Here is an 18,079-nt window from a genome sequence, read left to right as displayed (position 1 = left end):
AGGGGAGAGGAGTACCTGTTAAAATAAACTAACTTTAACACTGAACAGTTTTTTGCAGGCACACGAGGTATTGCCCTGCCTGTGCTCTAAGTCAGCCAAGCGTTGTCCACCTATGAAAAATGTGCGGCTTTATCACCATGGCACGGTGTCCACGGTACAAAATCCTGCTGAGATGGATAAACTCCATCGGCGCGAGCACATTCTGTTCCCAGGTCACACACAAAATACAACTTACTCTGTCTTCAGGGCACGAAGCTAGTTATCAACCATCGGTGCAACAAACCCCAATATGTCTAACTAATCTCTTGCCAATCTGACATCTCAATTATCAAAAGATTTAAATCAGATACAGATTACTTCAATCACAATGCACTTTATAGAACATCATTATAATCTATGGAGGAGACTGACAACACTGTTCCTTTCCAATTCTTACTAGCATTTCACAGGCTTTGTCCTTTGTTCCCTCATTTAGTCATTTGGAATTATACTATGCATGGCTACGTATTGCAAAGGAAAAATATGCATCAGTTCTTAATAAACTAACAAGCATCGTTACTGTATGGGGGAAACAAAAACTGCATTCAAATCTCAAGTGTCAAATAGAATGGGCACCCATTTATTTTATAGCTTAAAAAAAAGTGCACTGCTTTTCAAAAATGAGCAATGGATAATTGCTATTTCCTGAAAAGAAATAGGGCATAGACACAAAAGACAACTGGGGTTTCAGAGAAGAATTTTTCAAGTACCTGGTAATAGTATCTGAGAACCCAGCAAAGCCCTTCTACGTAGGACTGTACAACTTTACGACGGAATTTCTCATCAGATGCATCAACATCAAATTTGTTTTTATAGTAGCGCTGTTTCCAACCGGTTTCCCATAACCTGCATAACAAACACAAACAGACGTCAATACATGGTAATATATCACAGAACAGTTTGGGTTGGAAGGGACCTTAGAGACCATCCAGTGCCACCCCCTGCCATGGGCAGGGACACCTCCCACTAGCCCAGGTTGCCCGAAGCCTCATCCAGCCTGGCCTTGAACCCCTCCAGGGATGGGGCATCCACAGCTCCTCTGGGCAGCACAATTTACGTATCAGAATTAATATATAAGCCAAAGTCACTTGCTATCTCAATTCTCCTTTTTATACAATTTAAATGAAAGCATAAAGGCTGATATTCAACAGCAAGGGAATAAAATTTGCTGGTTGGCATCACAGAGAATCCAGATGAAATTCTGAAGCTACCACACCGACAAACACATCTTCAAAGTCCTTGTTAGGAGCAGGGTAGATTTTCAAATGTGTGCTTGCTGCTGTCAGGATTTTTCAAAACAGTATTGTTCCCAGTTGGAAATTTCATCCTTATCAAGAATCTACTGCCAAAACTGCCATTTGAACTTTGTTCTTTACCTCTTCCAACCACTAGAAAGAGAACAAACTCTTCCCCTTCCTTTTTAGTTTAATTTACCATAGGCCAAAATCTTTATCTTACTGGAATATCTTCTCACATCAAGTTCACTCCCCTAATTTAACATCCCTCTCAAGGAGAAAAGTGATATAGTTTCCCTACTACTCAAAATAAAAAGTAAGCAAATAAATAACAACAAGCAGCAGCTTTTTTTCTATATTCTATTGCTGCTCAGACGAGCTATGATCACCAGCAGAATTATCTGCAACTCAGGACTGCTGTGCTCGCTGACTCACATCAGACCAGTTTCCTTTCACACAGGGATTTTCACTCTTCCACAACAGAGACAGATATTGGAGCCAAAAGAGCAACCCCAGACACCATTTGTCCTTCCTTCACACAGCTCCCCCTTATGTCTGTCCACAGCCGAGGTCAGGGGAAAACAACCTCCTGCTCATCTTCGACAGACAAGCCTCTGAATCCGAGTTCTAATGGATAATGTCAGGAAAAATGTGGCCAGTGTGCCATCATGAAGATCAACAGAGAACACAGCCCACAGGGGAATACAGCCGTGGGGGGCTCGGGCAGCCGCAGGAATCCCTCCCACAGGCTCCAGAGTTTCTCTTCCTTGGACATTTTATCCGCTCACAACATCTGCCGTGTCCCCTGGCATTCAACAGGTGACACGTGGATTCCGAGAGAACCGTTGTGCCACGAGCACGGAGCCATTAATACGCACATAAAACCTCAGGGAATTAGGAGTACCGGACACAACGCAGCCTGGGGGGAAATTCAGTTCAATTCGGAGACTGCCATCTAAAAAGGTTCCTTAAATAACAGAAAGATAAGGCTTTGCTTCACATCTGGTTCAATCATGATATCATGCTTCAGAACCGGCCTCCCTCACAAACCTATCACCGATGTTGTGGGGGGGGTTTATTTGGGTTTTGTGTTTGTTCTGTTTCGGGGGGTTTCCTGTTGTTGTTGTCGTGGTGGTTTATTTTAAACATATTATTCACCATCGTGCATGCAGTCTACACGTACATATCTCAAAGTTCACCTGAATTTTGGCATTCAGGTGACCTAGAGTAAAGCAAACGACAAATCTGATTTAGAAACTGGGGATATCAGATAATCCCTTAATAATGATTTTTTTAAAAAATATAATTTTACTCTCAACCATTCAAAACTTGGCATTGATTGTCACATCGGAAAACCATCATGCAAGATCCCTTCCCAAAGGCTGAGACAGTGTTAAATTACATGCAGAACCTGAAGCACACAAGTAACCGTGAGGTCAGCTCACACTCGTCACAATCTGCCCGTGCAATCACTACCGCGCACAAAGCCTTCAAGACAGAGCAAAGATCTCCCCTTGCTTCTGTTTCGAGTTGGCTGACGGGTACAGGGGATATTTTTTACAATCTGACCTGAGCTAGTTCAAAGCTGACTCAAACTGATGAGGAGGTGGGAAACCAAGAGATGTTTTCAAGAGCTTAAAGAAGCCAGGTGAGCAAGGACAGAGCTACTTGCGCTGAAGTCTTGAAGGACAGAGTCAAGAACACCTGCAGTCCATGAGCATCTGACCCTAGGAGCTCCCCAGCAGCTAGACACTTGCGTGAATTTCAAAAACCTTTTCCCTAAGATAACAAAACACAATCTGCCAGCTGATTAGAACTATTTGCTCTGGTTTTAACATAATTGTAAATACAAAATCTATTCCTGTAAACAACTTTGTTGCCACTAGTGCACTTATGCAGCTTTTACTTACAATGAAAAGCACAGAATTATTTTCCACTCAGAAAAGGATCTGAATAAATATTCTGAGCTACAAAAGAGCTTAAATAACTGCAGACAAATGTAACATATCCTTTTGCTTGGCAGTACCAACCTTGTCAAAACTATTGTCACTTATAAATCACCACGGCTCATTCACACTAGCTGCTATAAAACTCTTAAAGCTTCTTTTAGAATCTCTGCGAAAATTCAAATGGAAAGCAATACTACAATTTATCCTGATTGTAGATAAAAATGTTGCTTGGTTTAAAAAAAAAAAAAAAAAAAAAAAAAGAATTAATCCATTCAGGTCTGCGCATACATACACGAAAAAATAAGAATGAGAGAATATCTGATACTGGAAGATCTGACGGGCTGGATGTCACAAGTATGTCACGACAACAGTGCTGGACACCAGTGACCAGTACTTCATGAAGTAACCCTCATTGTCTTCCCATGTCCACCTATGTCCCCTGACTCAGCAGAAACAAAAACCTACTGGTTGCACTTATCAGGACAGAACCTTTAACAAAAAATTATAAGAGCTTTCACCCTCAATTTAAAGGGCAATAGCTTGATTTAAACCTTTGTTGAATTCCCACTCACTGGTAATTCACTGTCAGTTAATTCTCATAAAACTCCTGTCCCTTAATCATCTAGGAATCAGCCATCCGAAGACGTTTGAAGAACTCAGCATGGACAAAACAGACCCCGCTACAAATCAAACACGGAGGAAAACACATTGTGATAGTCAAGATAAACAACGCTGCACATGCGAACATAACTGAAGTTTATGGGTTAAACTGCTCAAAAATCCAACGGCAGAAGAGCGGCATTCAGCTCACATAAAGCTGAGCAGGGAACGTCTCACCAATCTAGTGCTTGGTCTCAAAGGGAGCAGGGGCTCGGAGGATGAAAACCTGCACGCATACTAATCTAGATACTTAGATTTAACAGCTATAGCTTACATATCTCATTGGAATTTACTGAATATTCTAACCCTCCACATTAATTACCAGTGGATAAAAAGATCATAGAAAAGCATCTGAAGGCACTGCTGCTCTAAGCTAAATGGCATTAATTAGAATGCATCTATTTCAGCAATTTGCTAACAAAGAGCTACAAAAAATGGCTTCACCTGATATTATCCTCTGGCTCAGGTTCACTGTCACTGTCTTCAGCTTTTCGCTTAATTCCTCCTGCCGGGGATGGGCTGCCATCAGAAGTGAAGCTGGTATTTGGAGATGAAGTTGTCTAGGGTCAGAATTATTACAGATAAATAGAGAGGGGGAAAAGGATTTATTAGACATTTTAAGTTCAAGTTAAAATTAACAGCTTTGTAATAATCACATGCATTATTTTCAGCTGCCCAAAAACCCAAGGCAAAAGCTATGCAATCCTTAAACTCTTAAGTCAAGTAGCAAAAGAAAAGATCACATCTTTGTATTAAAAGAGGCAGGCACTGATGCCTCCAGGCAAAAGGTTCATTGTATTTGAGAAAGAAAAAGATGCAATACACAAGACAGGATGAACTGATGAAACATGCCATTTTTGGTCTATTCCAATTTTGGAATACAAATGTTGTCTCTAGTCCAACAGTTTATCTTACAACTTCATTTTACACCAACAGTGAAAAACGAATATGCAGACTACTGTAAAAATGCTGCTTGTAATTCAGAACTGGCAGAAATACTCTGTTTCCTCATAACTGATCTTTAAACTCCTTTCAAATTTATCTAATATTACAGAGTCTAAATGAAACTTCTCCCATTCCATAAAAGTACTGATTTGCTTAACCCGTATGCAAAGTTTCAAGATTAAAAGGGAAAAACAGCAGAAATTATACTTGAAAAAGCGTATTTTATTTATTTAGACTTAAAAACCAGAACAAACATCTTTTTGATGAAAAGGACCTTTAATCAAAAACTTTTTCAGTGTTTGGATGAAGATTCATGCCCAGGAAGAAAATATTTGTCATAATTGTTACTTCAATTTAACAATCAAGACTTCAGAGCACTCAACTTATTTCCAGTTTTCCCTCACTGTCTCATACCTTTATAAAAATTTCATCTAAGTTTCTCCAGCTCAGGTATTCAGCCTGTGTCTATTACAAACCTCCTGAGGAAGTTCCTAAACGTGTTCTCACAGGAGGTTTGACCCTACAAGTGCCAAACAGATATGGTGGCTCTTCTCCCCAAACTTGACTTGGATGCATTCACCTCACACCTGCCCTCCCAGAACGATCGAACAAGCAGTATCATACCAAACATTAACATAAAGAACACTATTTTATTCAAGTAGTCTTACAAAAAACTGGTTATTAAAAGCCACGTCCTTGAAAAATAACTATTTTCTGCTCTGCTTTTCAAGAAAGCTTGACAGGATAGAGAAAAAAGGTGTCCAGAGTAACACAGGATGTCATTTTTTCCCCTTCTATGTAGAAATACCTCTGATCATCTACTCACAGAGTTCTGTCTGTCGTGCATTCTCATCTCAAAGGCAGCTTGCCTAGGGTTACTGATTGCCTGAGGACTAGATCGATTTCCCAGAGCTTGCGGGGAAAACTGCCCACCAGGAATGAAAGAAGGCTGATCCCTCTGAAAGATAAACAGATAGAGGCATACTGAACAACATGTATAATCTCCACAGCAGCGTGATCATGCTCTCTCACCATTTTCAGGTTAATAGGTTACATAAAACAAGGATAACTTACTGGTTCACTCTGTTCAGCTTAATTATGTTTAACGATCTCAACCAGACATGACACATGAAGTGAGGCTCTTAATTCCCATAATTTACTAAGCTCCTTCAAAAAACCCCAAACAAACCTTGCATTTTGTGCCCAAGCTCTTTCTACATGGGCTGAAAGGCAGCTTTCTGGGGAAGTGAGACTTCACCTAACCTCTTGGGAAGAACATACTCTTTATAAGAATAATTTCTTCCATTCTAATAGGGATAGTCAGAAAATATGCAATTTAAAAAACAAGCACAGGATCTGCACAGTACTCAGAGCGGGGCTATTGTAGCCTTGAAAGTTCTGGAAGCCTCGCTTACCTGAATGTCCTAACCAAGAACAAAGCTGTGCTGAAACAAACATACAAAAGCCCATTTTTAAAATATCAGAACATTTTGTGAATAGAAGAAAAACAACATCCTTCCACTAACGTAATTTTAAAGAATTCAGCTCACATGGATCAGAAAGGGCAAACACGTTCCCACAGCAGCTAATGCTTCTCTGTTACACCAGAGAGAGACCCGGCAGTGCTGCCTTGTTTACACGCAGAAGGTGCGATAACTGTGGTTTGGGGCCAGCCTCCCTTGCCTCTAATCAAGCAAACCCATTTAATGCCAACTGGCACGAGTATTTAAACCTAAACTCTTACGCTGAACTCCGTGGCCCTCAGCAATACAATTGCTGAGAAGAGTCGTGTTAACGCATGGAAAAGCAATTCCTCTACAGTGCCCACGCTGAAACATCGCTGAATAATCACAAAAACGCAGATTTGTGTAGATCCAAAGGACACAACATACAGCGATCACCCAGCACATTCAACTCTCTCTCCTTCCCCTTTTACGAAGCCTTTAATACACAATACCTTCTTCCAAAGCTCCAGTTTACAAAAATCCATGATAGTTTATACATGAGACAGAAAATGCCATGATTACAACCGCAGCATCTACCAACACATCTGCTGAAAGCTATAGCATACATACATTTTGCATTGGGAAAGGAATTCATTTACCTTCATTCTTTTCCTTTTTTCTTTTTGCCGTCTTTTAAAGTTATCCTAAATACAGAATAAAGAGAAATAAAGTCAGTCAAGCATACAGATTTCTTGGAAAAATACTTCACCATAATCCTCTACTGACCCAAAGGCCACAGGGCTTTTACGTAATGTTCTGAATATGACATAGGTTAATTCTTGTGTCTGTAAATCCAACAGAAGTGGGGTAGGAATTCCTACACTACACTGAAAACCTGTGGGGGGAAAAAAAAAAGTTTTGCCAGCAGTGGCACTGAATTTTTGACTGGATAGTGAATACAATTCTTTTCTTTCCTTCACAAGGTGTTTTATCCCCTGCATTTAATGAATGAACTGGAATACGTCTACAAAAAAGATGCACAAACTGCAGAGAGAGAGAGCAAAAGAACAACAATCTCCGGACACATTTCAGATGGCAGGAGGTACGGCAAGGCAAGAATGTACTTGGAATTCATATTTAGTGTGCCACCCCTGCTCATGGCTTGTGCTTCCACAGGTTGCAGCAAATTACACACCAACTCCTTCAGTTTCCACAGCAGCTGTTCAAAAAGCTGTATGCAGAAACAGAACCCACACACAGTTTTCATTTTGCTGTTACTTGGGATAACAATCAGAAAAACAGGCCTTGCAGTTCAGGAAAAAAGAAATTCAACTGGGAGCACTCAAATTCCCTTTTGAGTACAGAGGAATTCACTAGAGATTATAACAAAAAAAAAAAAAAAAAAGGAAACTTTGTTTTTTCTCTTATTCTACCAAAGGAGCATCACAGTCTAACAGTACGTAAGTGATTAAAACCAAACTCCAAGAATGTAACAAAAAAAATTACATCGTCATCTTTTCTTTTTTTGAAAATACTATCTTCAACTTCTCCAACGGCTAACATGATCATCTGGACTCGCTGCAGGTTGACAAAACCACTTTCTGTGAGGTACCCCTGCAAATCAGAAAATATAGTTGAAGAACAAGCCAATTTTTGTAGCAAACATTCAGATATTTTTAAAGAAAAAGCAAAAAAAAATTACCCCAGTCTTGTGCACCACATTTTTATATATGTTAACCAAGCGATCAATTGCTCCCTCCCTAAAAACAAACAAACAAAAGCATGAGATTCTTACTATTTAAAACCACAGTAAGTATATCTGCAGGAAAAAACCCAAAAAAACCCAACATACTCTCACCTACCTGATCTCCAAAGATGGTAGATGAGGAAGAAAGTCATTTCCCACAAAGAAGCACATAAAGACCCAGTCATCAACACTTCTTTCAAAATCAAAAGTGAAAGGCAAGCTGGCCATAGTGAGTTCTCTTTCCAAATACTGCAACACGCACACAAAAGAAAATGGAAATCAGAAAACACTGCATATGGAGTTTAAAAATATTATTTATATAAAGCAGATACAGTAACTGCTTCAACGTACCTCTCGCAAAACACATAATCGGATGAAGATAAATTCTTGTTCGGAGATAGGAAGACTGTCTGCAAACTGATCGTGCTAAAATAAAAGGAAAGAGGTGTATGACATCCAAGCTCACCTTAAAGTTTCTCCAGCTCCGTTTTAAAGGTTTACTGTGAGAGGAGTGAAGAGGGGTACCAGCACTGCTCCTCAAGTTCTTACGCCAAGCATGCACTTTGCTACTTCACATGTTTTAAGCTACTGACCATTTTCTCTTGCCAGTGAAAAAAAACCCCAACAAAACACCCCAAGTGAGGATGTTAGGTTTCCCATAATATTTTTGAGCTACAGAAATACAATTTTGACTTACTAATATAAGAGGAAAGCTAGGTAATTCCAGTGATATAATTTGCATTATGTTTGAGCCAAAACCAACAGCAAGAACAATTTGAGGACCTCATTAAAACATGAATTATCTTATAGACAAAAAGAATTTCCAAAAACAGCAAAATTCTTACCTTGCCTTGTTTTTCTCTGGGCAAACCTTGGCAATCCTTAACCTCATGACCCATCTGGTTACACAGACCACACGGCTTGGGTTTATTTGGTTTAAACTCTTCCCTAATTATAGTGAAGTTTGGTTCGTGTGTAGCTAACCCAAGCATAATCAGATCAGCTACCAATCAAAAGAGAGGAATAAAGTATAATGAAGGACAAACATTATGAAGCTTTTTAAAAAAAGTTTAGAAGTGAAGTACATTCCACCTTAAGCAAGTGTGAACACACAGACGTTCTTACCCACAAACTACCCAGAGAGTACCATTAACTGACAGTTAGCCCTTCAGCTATGGACACTGCTAGATCCTTCCTCATGTGTTACACAGAGCTTTCAAAAACCAGCAAATACACTGCATTATTTACACAAACACTAATGAAAGCCTAAAATCTACAGCCCAACTCAATCACAAAACAGCACAAGAAAGCTTAATGTGACCTATTTCCAGCAAAAGAGAACTCAAACTCACCGTCAGCCCCACACAGACAGTGATGGGTGTTTGGGTCATGGTTTGGTTGAGCTATACAAAAGAAAATTACATTCAGTCAAAGTCACGTAAAATAAACTATTACTGACCATCTCAGTTTAAAACAGAATGTTCACATTTATTTGGATCTTACCTCTCTGTCTTCTAATGTAATCCATGATTTTATGTTCACCTTCACCAGGAGCACTAGCATCAGATAAAATGACCTGCAAAAGATTTAAATGATGTAAACAATTTAAGCCACCACAGTGAAAAAAACTTGCATAGTTCACGTACGGAATCTGACTTATGAATATTTGAAATCCTCATTTGTAGTTTCAACTAAAATACTATGAATCAAAATGAAATTACTAAGAGTTTGGAACCAATGAAGAGACCTTCATTTTTCTTTACTAATTCTAGGATGAAGCTGACGTATCGATTCAAAAACCACTGAAACTATCACGTCATTACCTAACATATTTGTAGTTTCTGGATAAATTATCAGGGCAATCGAAATACGCACTAGAGAACTAACATAAAGGAGACATACACCCGCTTTAGATCTTCTAAACTTGCAGATACATTATCACATTATACACTCCCTTAAGCTGATGTCCAGATGAGCATTAGCGTTTATAAAACTCACGTCTGGTGGAGGGAATTAAGCAGTCAACTGCCCTCTAATTAGACCACTTTAACAATCAACTGATGGAAAATAAAACAGACAGCTGCATCTGAGAAGACTGTTCTGCCCTCTTGTACAGAGCGAACACAGGGCTGTCAGAAACAAAACTCAGTGGGGGTGGAGCGGTTGAGGAACAGGAGGAGAGAATTTCCAAGTCCAGAAAGGTAAGAAGGCTGGTACGTATTATTTTCGTTGCCCGTCACATATTGTCATCCAGCATCAGAATGATGGAGAAAATGCAGCCTCCCCGAGGTTGCAAAGGAGTTAAAAAAGAAACAGTGAAAATAATATGAAAAGTGTCAAGACACATTGTATACATACAAAGAAAAAAAAAGTACTCCTAAAACCCTGTCTCCCATTATTTCAACCTGTGGCTTCTCCTATCAAATCTTTCCATTGCTCTGAAATGAAATTAAAACAAACGCTACTGTTAGACTGTGCTTGTAGGATGAGGTGTACCTCCAAAGTCCCAGCCGAAGGTGCAAGTCAGTCCATTATTACCAACAGCACAGTGCCAGAAGAGGAGACAGATCTGTCCAATTCACACTCTTCAATCATATCCCAACCCAGCCCAAGAGATCACCTGAATTTTCCTGAAGTGTGAAACTGTGGAACTTACTGTTAAATTTTTCCACCCTGGGTCACTGTTCAGACGGTCAGCAATGTAATAGCGGAGACATTTCGCAAGATTGTCCATAAACTCAGTTCCCTAAAAAGTGACCGAAAAAAATAAATTAACCCTTCATTCAGACACTGGCAATTGCTGGTTAAAGTGCAAGATTACTCACTGGGGTAATACAGTTGCTGTCAAATCTCTCTTTCACTTCTTCTGGAGGAAGAATGCCACCTAGAGCAATAAAAACATTTAACAGAGGTAAATCAATATGGAACACTAAAAACATTTTTGCATGATAAAAACCCAGACGGCTCCCCTGATAACAATTAACACTTATTGAAAGTTAGTTTGTTTAAAAAACAACAACAACAAAACCAAAACAGCTCTTACCATTATATTATCTCCATCTTAAAATAAGGTATTAGTACATTTGCAAACGTTGTTACTGCAGAAAAGCGATTTCACTACCTATTCTGTCAAAAGACTGTGAGAGAAATCTCAAAGAAACTGAGCTTGCTAAATGAGATAAAACATTAGGAAATAATTATTTTCTTACATATTCTCCCCTATGTTTCCACTATCTATTCACTTGGGCTCACAAACAGGGTTACACCAACTTCTCTCATCTCTGAGCTCCATAAAGGGTCTTCATAGTCTAGAAATGCTACAGGAAGAAATGTTAAAAAAATCTTTGTCCCCGCTTTTTCATCTCTCAATAGGTTACACAATGGCCCTCTCACTTGGGCTACAGCATTCATTCCTCCTGCAGTCACCCGAATTCACTGCTCCAGCCCAGACAGCACGCTTCAGCTGCACACACTCCTTTCACTCCACTCATGTCACTGTCACCCTTTGAAAGTTGCACTGACTTTGCTTCCTCACTGAGCTGAGAGTTTCCACTGTCAGGGAACTACCCTTCCTTGCAGTTCATTACGCCCGTGCAGTAGTATTTTCACCTGACCCCTGCTTTTACGCCTCAGCTCTCCTTTCCCCAAGCCCTACAAATCTGTACTCCCTTCCAGAAGAGTTCTGGTTAGTTTCCCATCACTACATTTATCCCTGCTCTTCTGTGCAATTTTTTTTCTAAAGGAATTAAGAGTACTCAACACAAATCCACTTCAGGCAGGAGATGGAGGAAGAAAAAAAGTGACACTGTGTTTTATCTTAGTTCTTATCTTTGGAAAACACAGATCCAACCTTCTGTAGGCTTGCTATCCCCTCCTCCTCCTAGTAACGCACAGACAAATATCTGCTGAGCAAGACATCCCTTTCCTAACCCTTACTGAAGTGTTCAAATCAAACACGGTGACTCTCACTTGGAAGATCTCTGATACAGTCACAGTTCTACCTTTTGCCAGAATTTCTTGTCTTATTTTTTGCTTCTCTTCAGCAGCTTCCATGCCCTCCTTTGATGCTCTGAATCTTCTTGACCGCTGTTGATTCATTTTTGCACGTGGAGCCTGAAATAGTTATCATGAAGCCTGGTTCAGTTACTGCATCGGGACATCGTGCCCTTTCTGAACAAGTCTTTTGCACGTGGCCGGTCTGCGACTATACAACCATGCAACAAGACATCAGCCTGAACTCTAACCGAAACTGGGATTTCTGTTCTGTTCTCCCTCCCATGTGCCACCACCAGCCCTCGTATGGCAGCGGTGGGAGCTGGACACGTTTCTGAACAGCTTTTCTGGTCTCTCCCAGCCTGCGGCACAAATCATTACTAACGCCACAGAACGGGGGGACGTAAGTAGTTCCAGAGTGCTGCTGTCTTACAGAAGTTTCCTGTTTTTCAGAAGCAAAGTTCAGACTGCAGCAGACTACATTAGCCAGCACATCAACTCTGTGGACAACAAAACTCACAGATGCTTGTAATTATCCTCACCAAAATTTAATTAGCAGTATATTTTACCTGTAGTTTTTCACATTAGAAAACTATTTCCCAAAGGATCTCACAAATGTGGCTGGCACCTACCCTAGTTTTACAAACAGCCGTTGCTGGGAACTACAGATATCAGTACTTACCACTCCGTCTATAGCCATGTAAAGCAGTCGCCGTGGCCTTACAATGTTGAAGATCCTGTCAATATACTCAAAAATCGCAACCATCATTTCATCTTCATTTTTGGGCGCTGGCCTAAAACAGAGAGCATTCCATTTAACGTCTGAAATGCCATCAATAAACCCTATCTGCAAAGAGAGAAAAAACGGCCTTACTTGTCTTCCGGATGCGTACAGGGGTGAATGATACCATTCATGTCCAAATAGAGGTTATCAAACTCCACCTCGTTCGGGTTCGGTTTGCTGGTGTCAATGGGAGCCTTGACGCCATTGCACTCTTTAGCCTGTGAACGCAGTTGAAACAAACATCTCAGTTCTCGATTAGAGCAGTATCACACATAGCCAGCAGCAGTATTAGTGTACAGACTCATGAAAGCTTATTTTTTTCAAAGGCAGTAGAAAAACAGTAGCAACAAGCTACCCACATAATTACCTGAAGATGCATACTTACGCTACTAAAATAGTGCTTTTAAAAAAAAAAAAGTTTATAAACTAGCACAACTGGAAGACTGGATGATGTGTGTCAGCAGTTGGTTCATTTCTGTTGATCAGCACACATTATAAACAAGAAGCTTCCATAGCTCCTGTCATTCAAGAAAGCAATTTCTTTTACTGCCAGGACCATACTGATTCCCTCAAAACTCCGCAGAGGGGCTTCACAGTTTGTAACACGATGCTATAAATTCAACATGATAACCCAAGGAGAATCAAAATCTTCCTACTTTAAATGCTTAAACCCCGAAGCCCAAAGCAAACAAATCTTAGCTGACCTGGAAGCAATACATAATCCCACGTTATTCTGCGTATGCGGTCACGTCAATGAGAAGTAACCACCTCGAGCAAGAGAACAGCCTCTGAGCAGCCCCAGAGCAGAGACAGGAGCTGGCACCAGCACACCTCCATACAAAGCCCAGCCCCTCCGGTGGGCTGGCAGAGCCAGGCCGGAGACACCGAGGAGCGTTCCACAGAGCGGCTTCTCCAGATGGCGGATCAGGAACCATGTTCCATTCTGGTTCCTCTGCCCAAACCATATGCTTGTGGTTTTTGTTTGGTTTGTTGGGGGTTTTGCTGCTGGGTTGCTTTTTTCCAGTTTGGCCAAAAGACAATTAGCAACACTCACAGTGACTGTGGACACTCAGCACTCTCCCTTTTGAAGCAACACCACCAGCCCAACACAGGAATCACCGAATTAAACACCAATAGCATCTGTGACGGACAAGACATGAGCTGATCGAGAAAAAAATCAAATTATTTTCAGCGAAATTATGACTGGCAAGGGTTGTAACATATCACGAAGTTGGAATGAAGCGTACTCTTGAGCAGCCTGGCACGAAGCCAAATGAAATAAATTAATGCCAGGATGTTATATAAAGGCTACCATCACAGATTGCATGGACAGGAGGGAAAAATGTGGTACTGCTGCTTCTGGCATGCACGTGAAGCTTATCGGGAGCTGCTGAGCCACCATCGAGCACTTCCTCTGAGCCTCTTTGCTGTCCGCTACTCATTCAATGAGATTCCCACATCTCTAACACAGAGTGGAAACTACCAGATCAAAAAGGAAAAAATAAAACCCAGATGGTACCATTGACTTCCTTACCATTTTCCTGCCCAGAGCAGCAGCAGAACTAGATGAACTTATCCCAGTCTTAAGAAGCAAAATCAGTCTTTATTTGGTATGTACATCTTCCACCGTTATGGGCACGTGGAACTTTCCCAGGGCAATTTTGCAAAGTCATCTGTCTGTAACTGAACACCAAGTCCCTCTATCTCACTTCTTTAGAATGGGTGAAATTCTCCTAGTTCACATCCTCCTCATGGTGTTCATCCAACCCAGTCAAATCCTGACAGAGGAAATCCTGACCCCTTCCCTCTGCTTCCCTTACTGAACTTTCCAGGACACACACACAGATCCCATGGTTTTAGCAGGAACTAATGGTCAGGCGCAAACGCTGTCCTGAGGCTTGCCGCTCTCACGGAGTTACCCTGGGCAGCCAGGACCTGCACGGTTAAAAGAAGAGTATTCACTGCGGCTTACACCAGATAGCAGGAGGAGACGCTCGCCTTGCCTTCTACTCGATCTTTCATCAAACCTCTTCCCGGAGCCAACTGTGACTCGAAAGATATCAAAGGCTATGGGATATGGGAAATAAAACTGCCCTGGCCACAGATCTTATTTCCAGTCTTGAAGGCAAAGCAAAATAAGGACGATCTCTTTCAGATGGCTTCCAAAGCCATCCAGTTCCCATCTGCATACCGCTCTGTCAGCAACTTTACCACGACATCCTCGTAAACCCATCAGACGGTTAACGGAACAGCCTGGTAAAAGGTTTAAGTATCTGGGAGCGATATCTCCTGTGATAGAACTAAACTGTTCACTTTTAATCTGCAGCCTCTTTCGAAACCATTGAAAATAGAGCTTCAAATATGATACTTTAGTTCCAGCTTTATTAATTCGTATGAATTTGATTAAGAATATTCTCTCCAGGATTTTATATTATCTTCAAGATCTTCCTCTTATTCTCCCTGCTCAGCTTAAGAAGAAGATTCATCAGATTTAAGAAAAAGAAATAATCTAGCAAGGTAAGAGAACAAGGATCAACTCCGTAATATTTCAAAGAGACAAGCTACCGGGAGATACAAAATTTCTGATGAGAGAGATTTATAAGCAATCCTAAAACACACACAGAGCTGATTACATCATGACAGAAGTTTAAATTCAGCTACAGTAAGACAAACCACAGCTTCCCACTACTGTCCTAGCCTGCTCTCAAACTGATGACCAGATTTGAGCATTAAAAATTTGTAATGAATAAGATTTATCCATGTGCTGTCCTTACTCTAAATGCAACGTGCTCCGAAGTTGGAGCAAAGCAACATAGATGAGGACTTCAGGATCTGACACTTCAGTTACGGTCAATCTAACTTGGCCCAATGGAATTCGCTGTATTTTTCCATTTCTTCTAATAAAGAACATTCACTGTTACATGCTCAATTATTACAAATAAAACAACACCAGGACATAAAAATCACAAACTCAGTAAAACCAAGACTATTTTACCTAAACATTAGAGTAGTTTTGATTAAATAAAAATTAATCTAAATGTTTACAAATGTGATCAAAATGATAAATCTCCTGCTCTTAGAGAAAATTCCACTTGTTAGAGATTGCAGATATATTTGCTGTTTAAATTGTGACTGCTTTTAAATACATGGATCTTAAAGCATTATCCAGAAACAGCTGGACGAGCTTGTAAAAAAACAAAAATCAACCATTTATAGTAACGACAACACTAATTTGCAAATCAGCCGGCATGAGCTGAAGGCCACAGGTAGGCTATGTGCTCACACCTTCAGACGCTGGGGCTCCCAAGAGCCACAGCCCCCGTGGGAGAACACAAATGCCACAGCTCAACAGATGCAGCTGGGAGAGATACATCCTCCTCCAGTTCCCCCAACACCCCTGCCACCCACAGCTCCCTGGCAGACACGGTGTCCCAAGAGCCCTCTAAACCGAGGTTTACCCAGTTCCTCAGAATAGCTCCCACCAGAGACACAAACCCCAGGAGTCTGGTGAAGCGACCAGAACAATCACTGCTAGCTGCCATGGCTTATGCCAGAGTGAGCAGCCATGGGAGCGTCTAATAAGTTAAACCTGTAAACCCACAAATCGCCTTTTTCTGTAACAGTTCCCCCAGGCAGACAAATCCTCAAACCTTATCTGTCCCCTAGAGCACAAAGCTCACTTCTTGCAGCTACAGGTAAAATAAACTTCACATCTCTCATGCTGAGAGGCTCACTGAAGCCACAACAGTAATAAAAGCAAAAGAGCAGCTCACAGCTCTAACTGTGCAACGTCTGATTAATCCAAATGTACGATTCTGTTTCATGACCCGAATTTGAAACACAAAAACACCCCGACCATAACAAGAACTGAATATCAAAACTGATCTGCCTGCCATTGGCATCCACTGCAATCTTGCTGAAGGCAGGCGGTGATACATGTGGTCAAAAAGCTCCGTGTCCACACGTAATTCAACCACTTTACTCTCTTTTCCCTCACCTTCTCTACCTTGCCCGCACATTTCTCCCTCCTTCACAGGACATTTTTTCCCCAACGTGAGGCACGTCTCTCCCAGGGAAGGACAGGAGGCAGGCCCCAGCCACAGCACGTGCTCAGCAGCAGGGACACGAGCTTTCAAAACCAGTGCTACAAACAAGAGACAAACCCAGCTAGTACACCCTGACAAGAGATGAACAATACAAGTTATTTGGAAAAGCATAGAGGAAGCATGAACTCAAGAGTTTGTCTGCTCAGAAAAACTTTGTCTAAGTTAACCCTGAAGAGAATCACATGCCACGGTCACTGTGCTGTGAAGCTACTGCAGTGCAGTAATTCAAACCCAATTCAAGGCTGTGCTGTGGCTGAAGGGGGACACCTCCATCCTCCCTCTCACCTTCCACCGTGTCCCGCAGGATGGCACAAGCGCTCTTGTGGCTGCTGTGACACCCACAAGGGGCCCAGCCTATCTCAGAACCTGCCTAGCAAAAACAAACAAACAAACGTTATTTCGGCTATGTTACTTCCTCCAAAGCGCTCCCCAGATAACCATACAGACCTCCGTGCTGCTGCAAGGGAGAGGGTCAATAAAAGCCACCAGCTGAAGGCAGTGAGCAGCCAGCTTGAAGCAACCAACAAATCCCATCTACCAGGAGCTGCAGGCTAGTGAAGACCACCTGTGGGCTACAGCAGCTAGGCTGGGACTAAGCCTTCACAAGAAAACTTCTGTTGTGACGAAAAGCCAGATTTTAGAGGACTCCTTGGGAAAAATCATCTCCCTGTTTGGGCAGGAGATATTTCTCCTGTACTAGAAAACACCAGCAACAAGACCAAAAAAGCTGAAGTCGATCAAGGTTAAGGGGTATGACTACAGATAAGTCTCATATGCAAGTGTGACACCCTGTGTTGGCGGGCACACAAAAATCAGAGTAAAGCCTGAAGCTGCAGAAAAAATTAATATGTGGAAGAAAAGGCCGACAAAGCTAATTAAGAAGACATGGAAATTATACAACTAGGAAGGATTCAAATGCTATGAGAATGAGAGGCCAAGGCGGTGTATGAGTGTACGTCCGCCAAGATACCGTTTTAATTACATAAACCCCTGCAGCTGTTAACGCTCCTCCTCAGACACCCCACTCCTGCCCTCACCCTTCTGGTGGCACCGGCTTTCCTGAGCCCAGGGTCACGGAACCGACCCACTTGGAAACAGGGTTCCATGGAGACGAAGGGTTTCCAGACCCCCAGGTTACCTTTCACCAGCCACGCCTGCATTCCCGTGCCCTGTCCC

At 41.5% G+C, this 18,079-nt stretch overlaps 1 protein-coding gene across 1 annotated transcript in view; it reads right to left on the bottom strand.

Moving 5' to 3' along the window:
- Positions 1-18,063, bottom strand: part of XRN2 (5'-3' exoribonuclease 2) — a 45,522-nt gene extending 27,459 nt beyond the window's left edge. The window contains exons 1-19 of the mRNA XM_010082236.1: positions 17,941-18,063; positions 17,189-17,273; positions 14,770-14,864; positions 12,888-13,015; positions 12,696-12,807; positions 12,022-12,133; positions 10,846-10,904; positions 10,677-10,766; positions 9,524-9,596; positions 9,373-9,423; positions 8,866-9,023; positions 8,372-8,446; positions 8,136-8,269; positions 7,976-8,033; positions 7,780-7,887; positions 6,933-6,977; positions 5,655-5,786; positions 4,328-4,443; positions 750-885 (exon numbers count right to left, since the gene is read on the bottom strand). Coding sequence (XP_010080538.1) covers positions 750-885; positions 4,328-4,443; positions 5,655-5,786; positions 6,933-6,977; positions 7,780-7,887; positions 7,976-8,033; positions 8,136-8,269; positions 8,372-8,446; positions 8,866-9,023; positions 9,373-9,423; positions 9,524-9,596; positions 10,677-10,766; positions 10,846-10,904; positions 12,022-12,133; positions 12,696-12,807; positions 12,888-13,015; positions 14,770-14,864; positions 17,189-17,273; positions 17,941-18,063 — 1,890 coding nt within the window. The remainder of the gene's footprint in view (positions 1-749; positions 886-4,327; positions 4,444-5,654; positions 5,787-6,932; positions 6,978-7,779; positions 7,888-7,975; positions 8,034-8,135; positions 8,270-8,371; positions 8,447-8,865; positions 9,024-9,372; positions 9,424-9,523; positions 9,597-10,676; positions 10,767-10,845; positions 10,905-12,021; positions 12,134-12,695; positions 12,808-12,887; positions 13,016-14,769; positions 14,865-17,188; positions 17,274-17,940) is intronic.
- Positions 18,064-18,079: the final 16 nt, after the last annotated feature.

This window comes from Pterocles gutturalis, unplaced genomic scaffold (assembly GCF_000699245.1).
Source record: "Pterocles gutturalis isolate BGI_N339 unplaced genomic scaffold, ASM69924v1 scaffold19984, whole genome shotgun sequence".
Classification (NCBI taxonomy): Eukaryota; Metazoa; Chordata; class Aves; order Pterocliformes; family Pteroclidae; genus Pterocles; species Pterocles gutturalis.
Note: the sequence above shows the minus strand (reverse complement) of the source record. Positions and strands in the feature narration are given on the sequence as shown.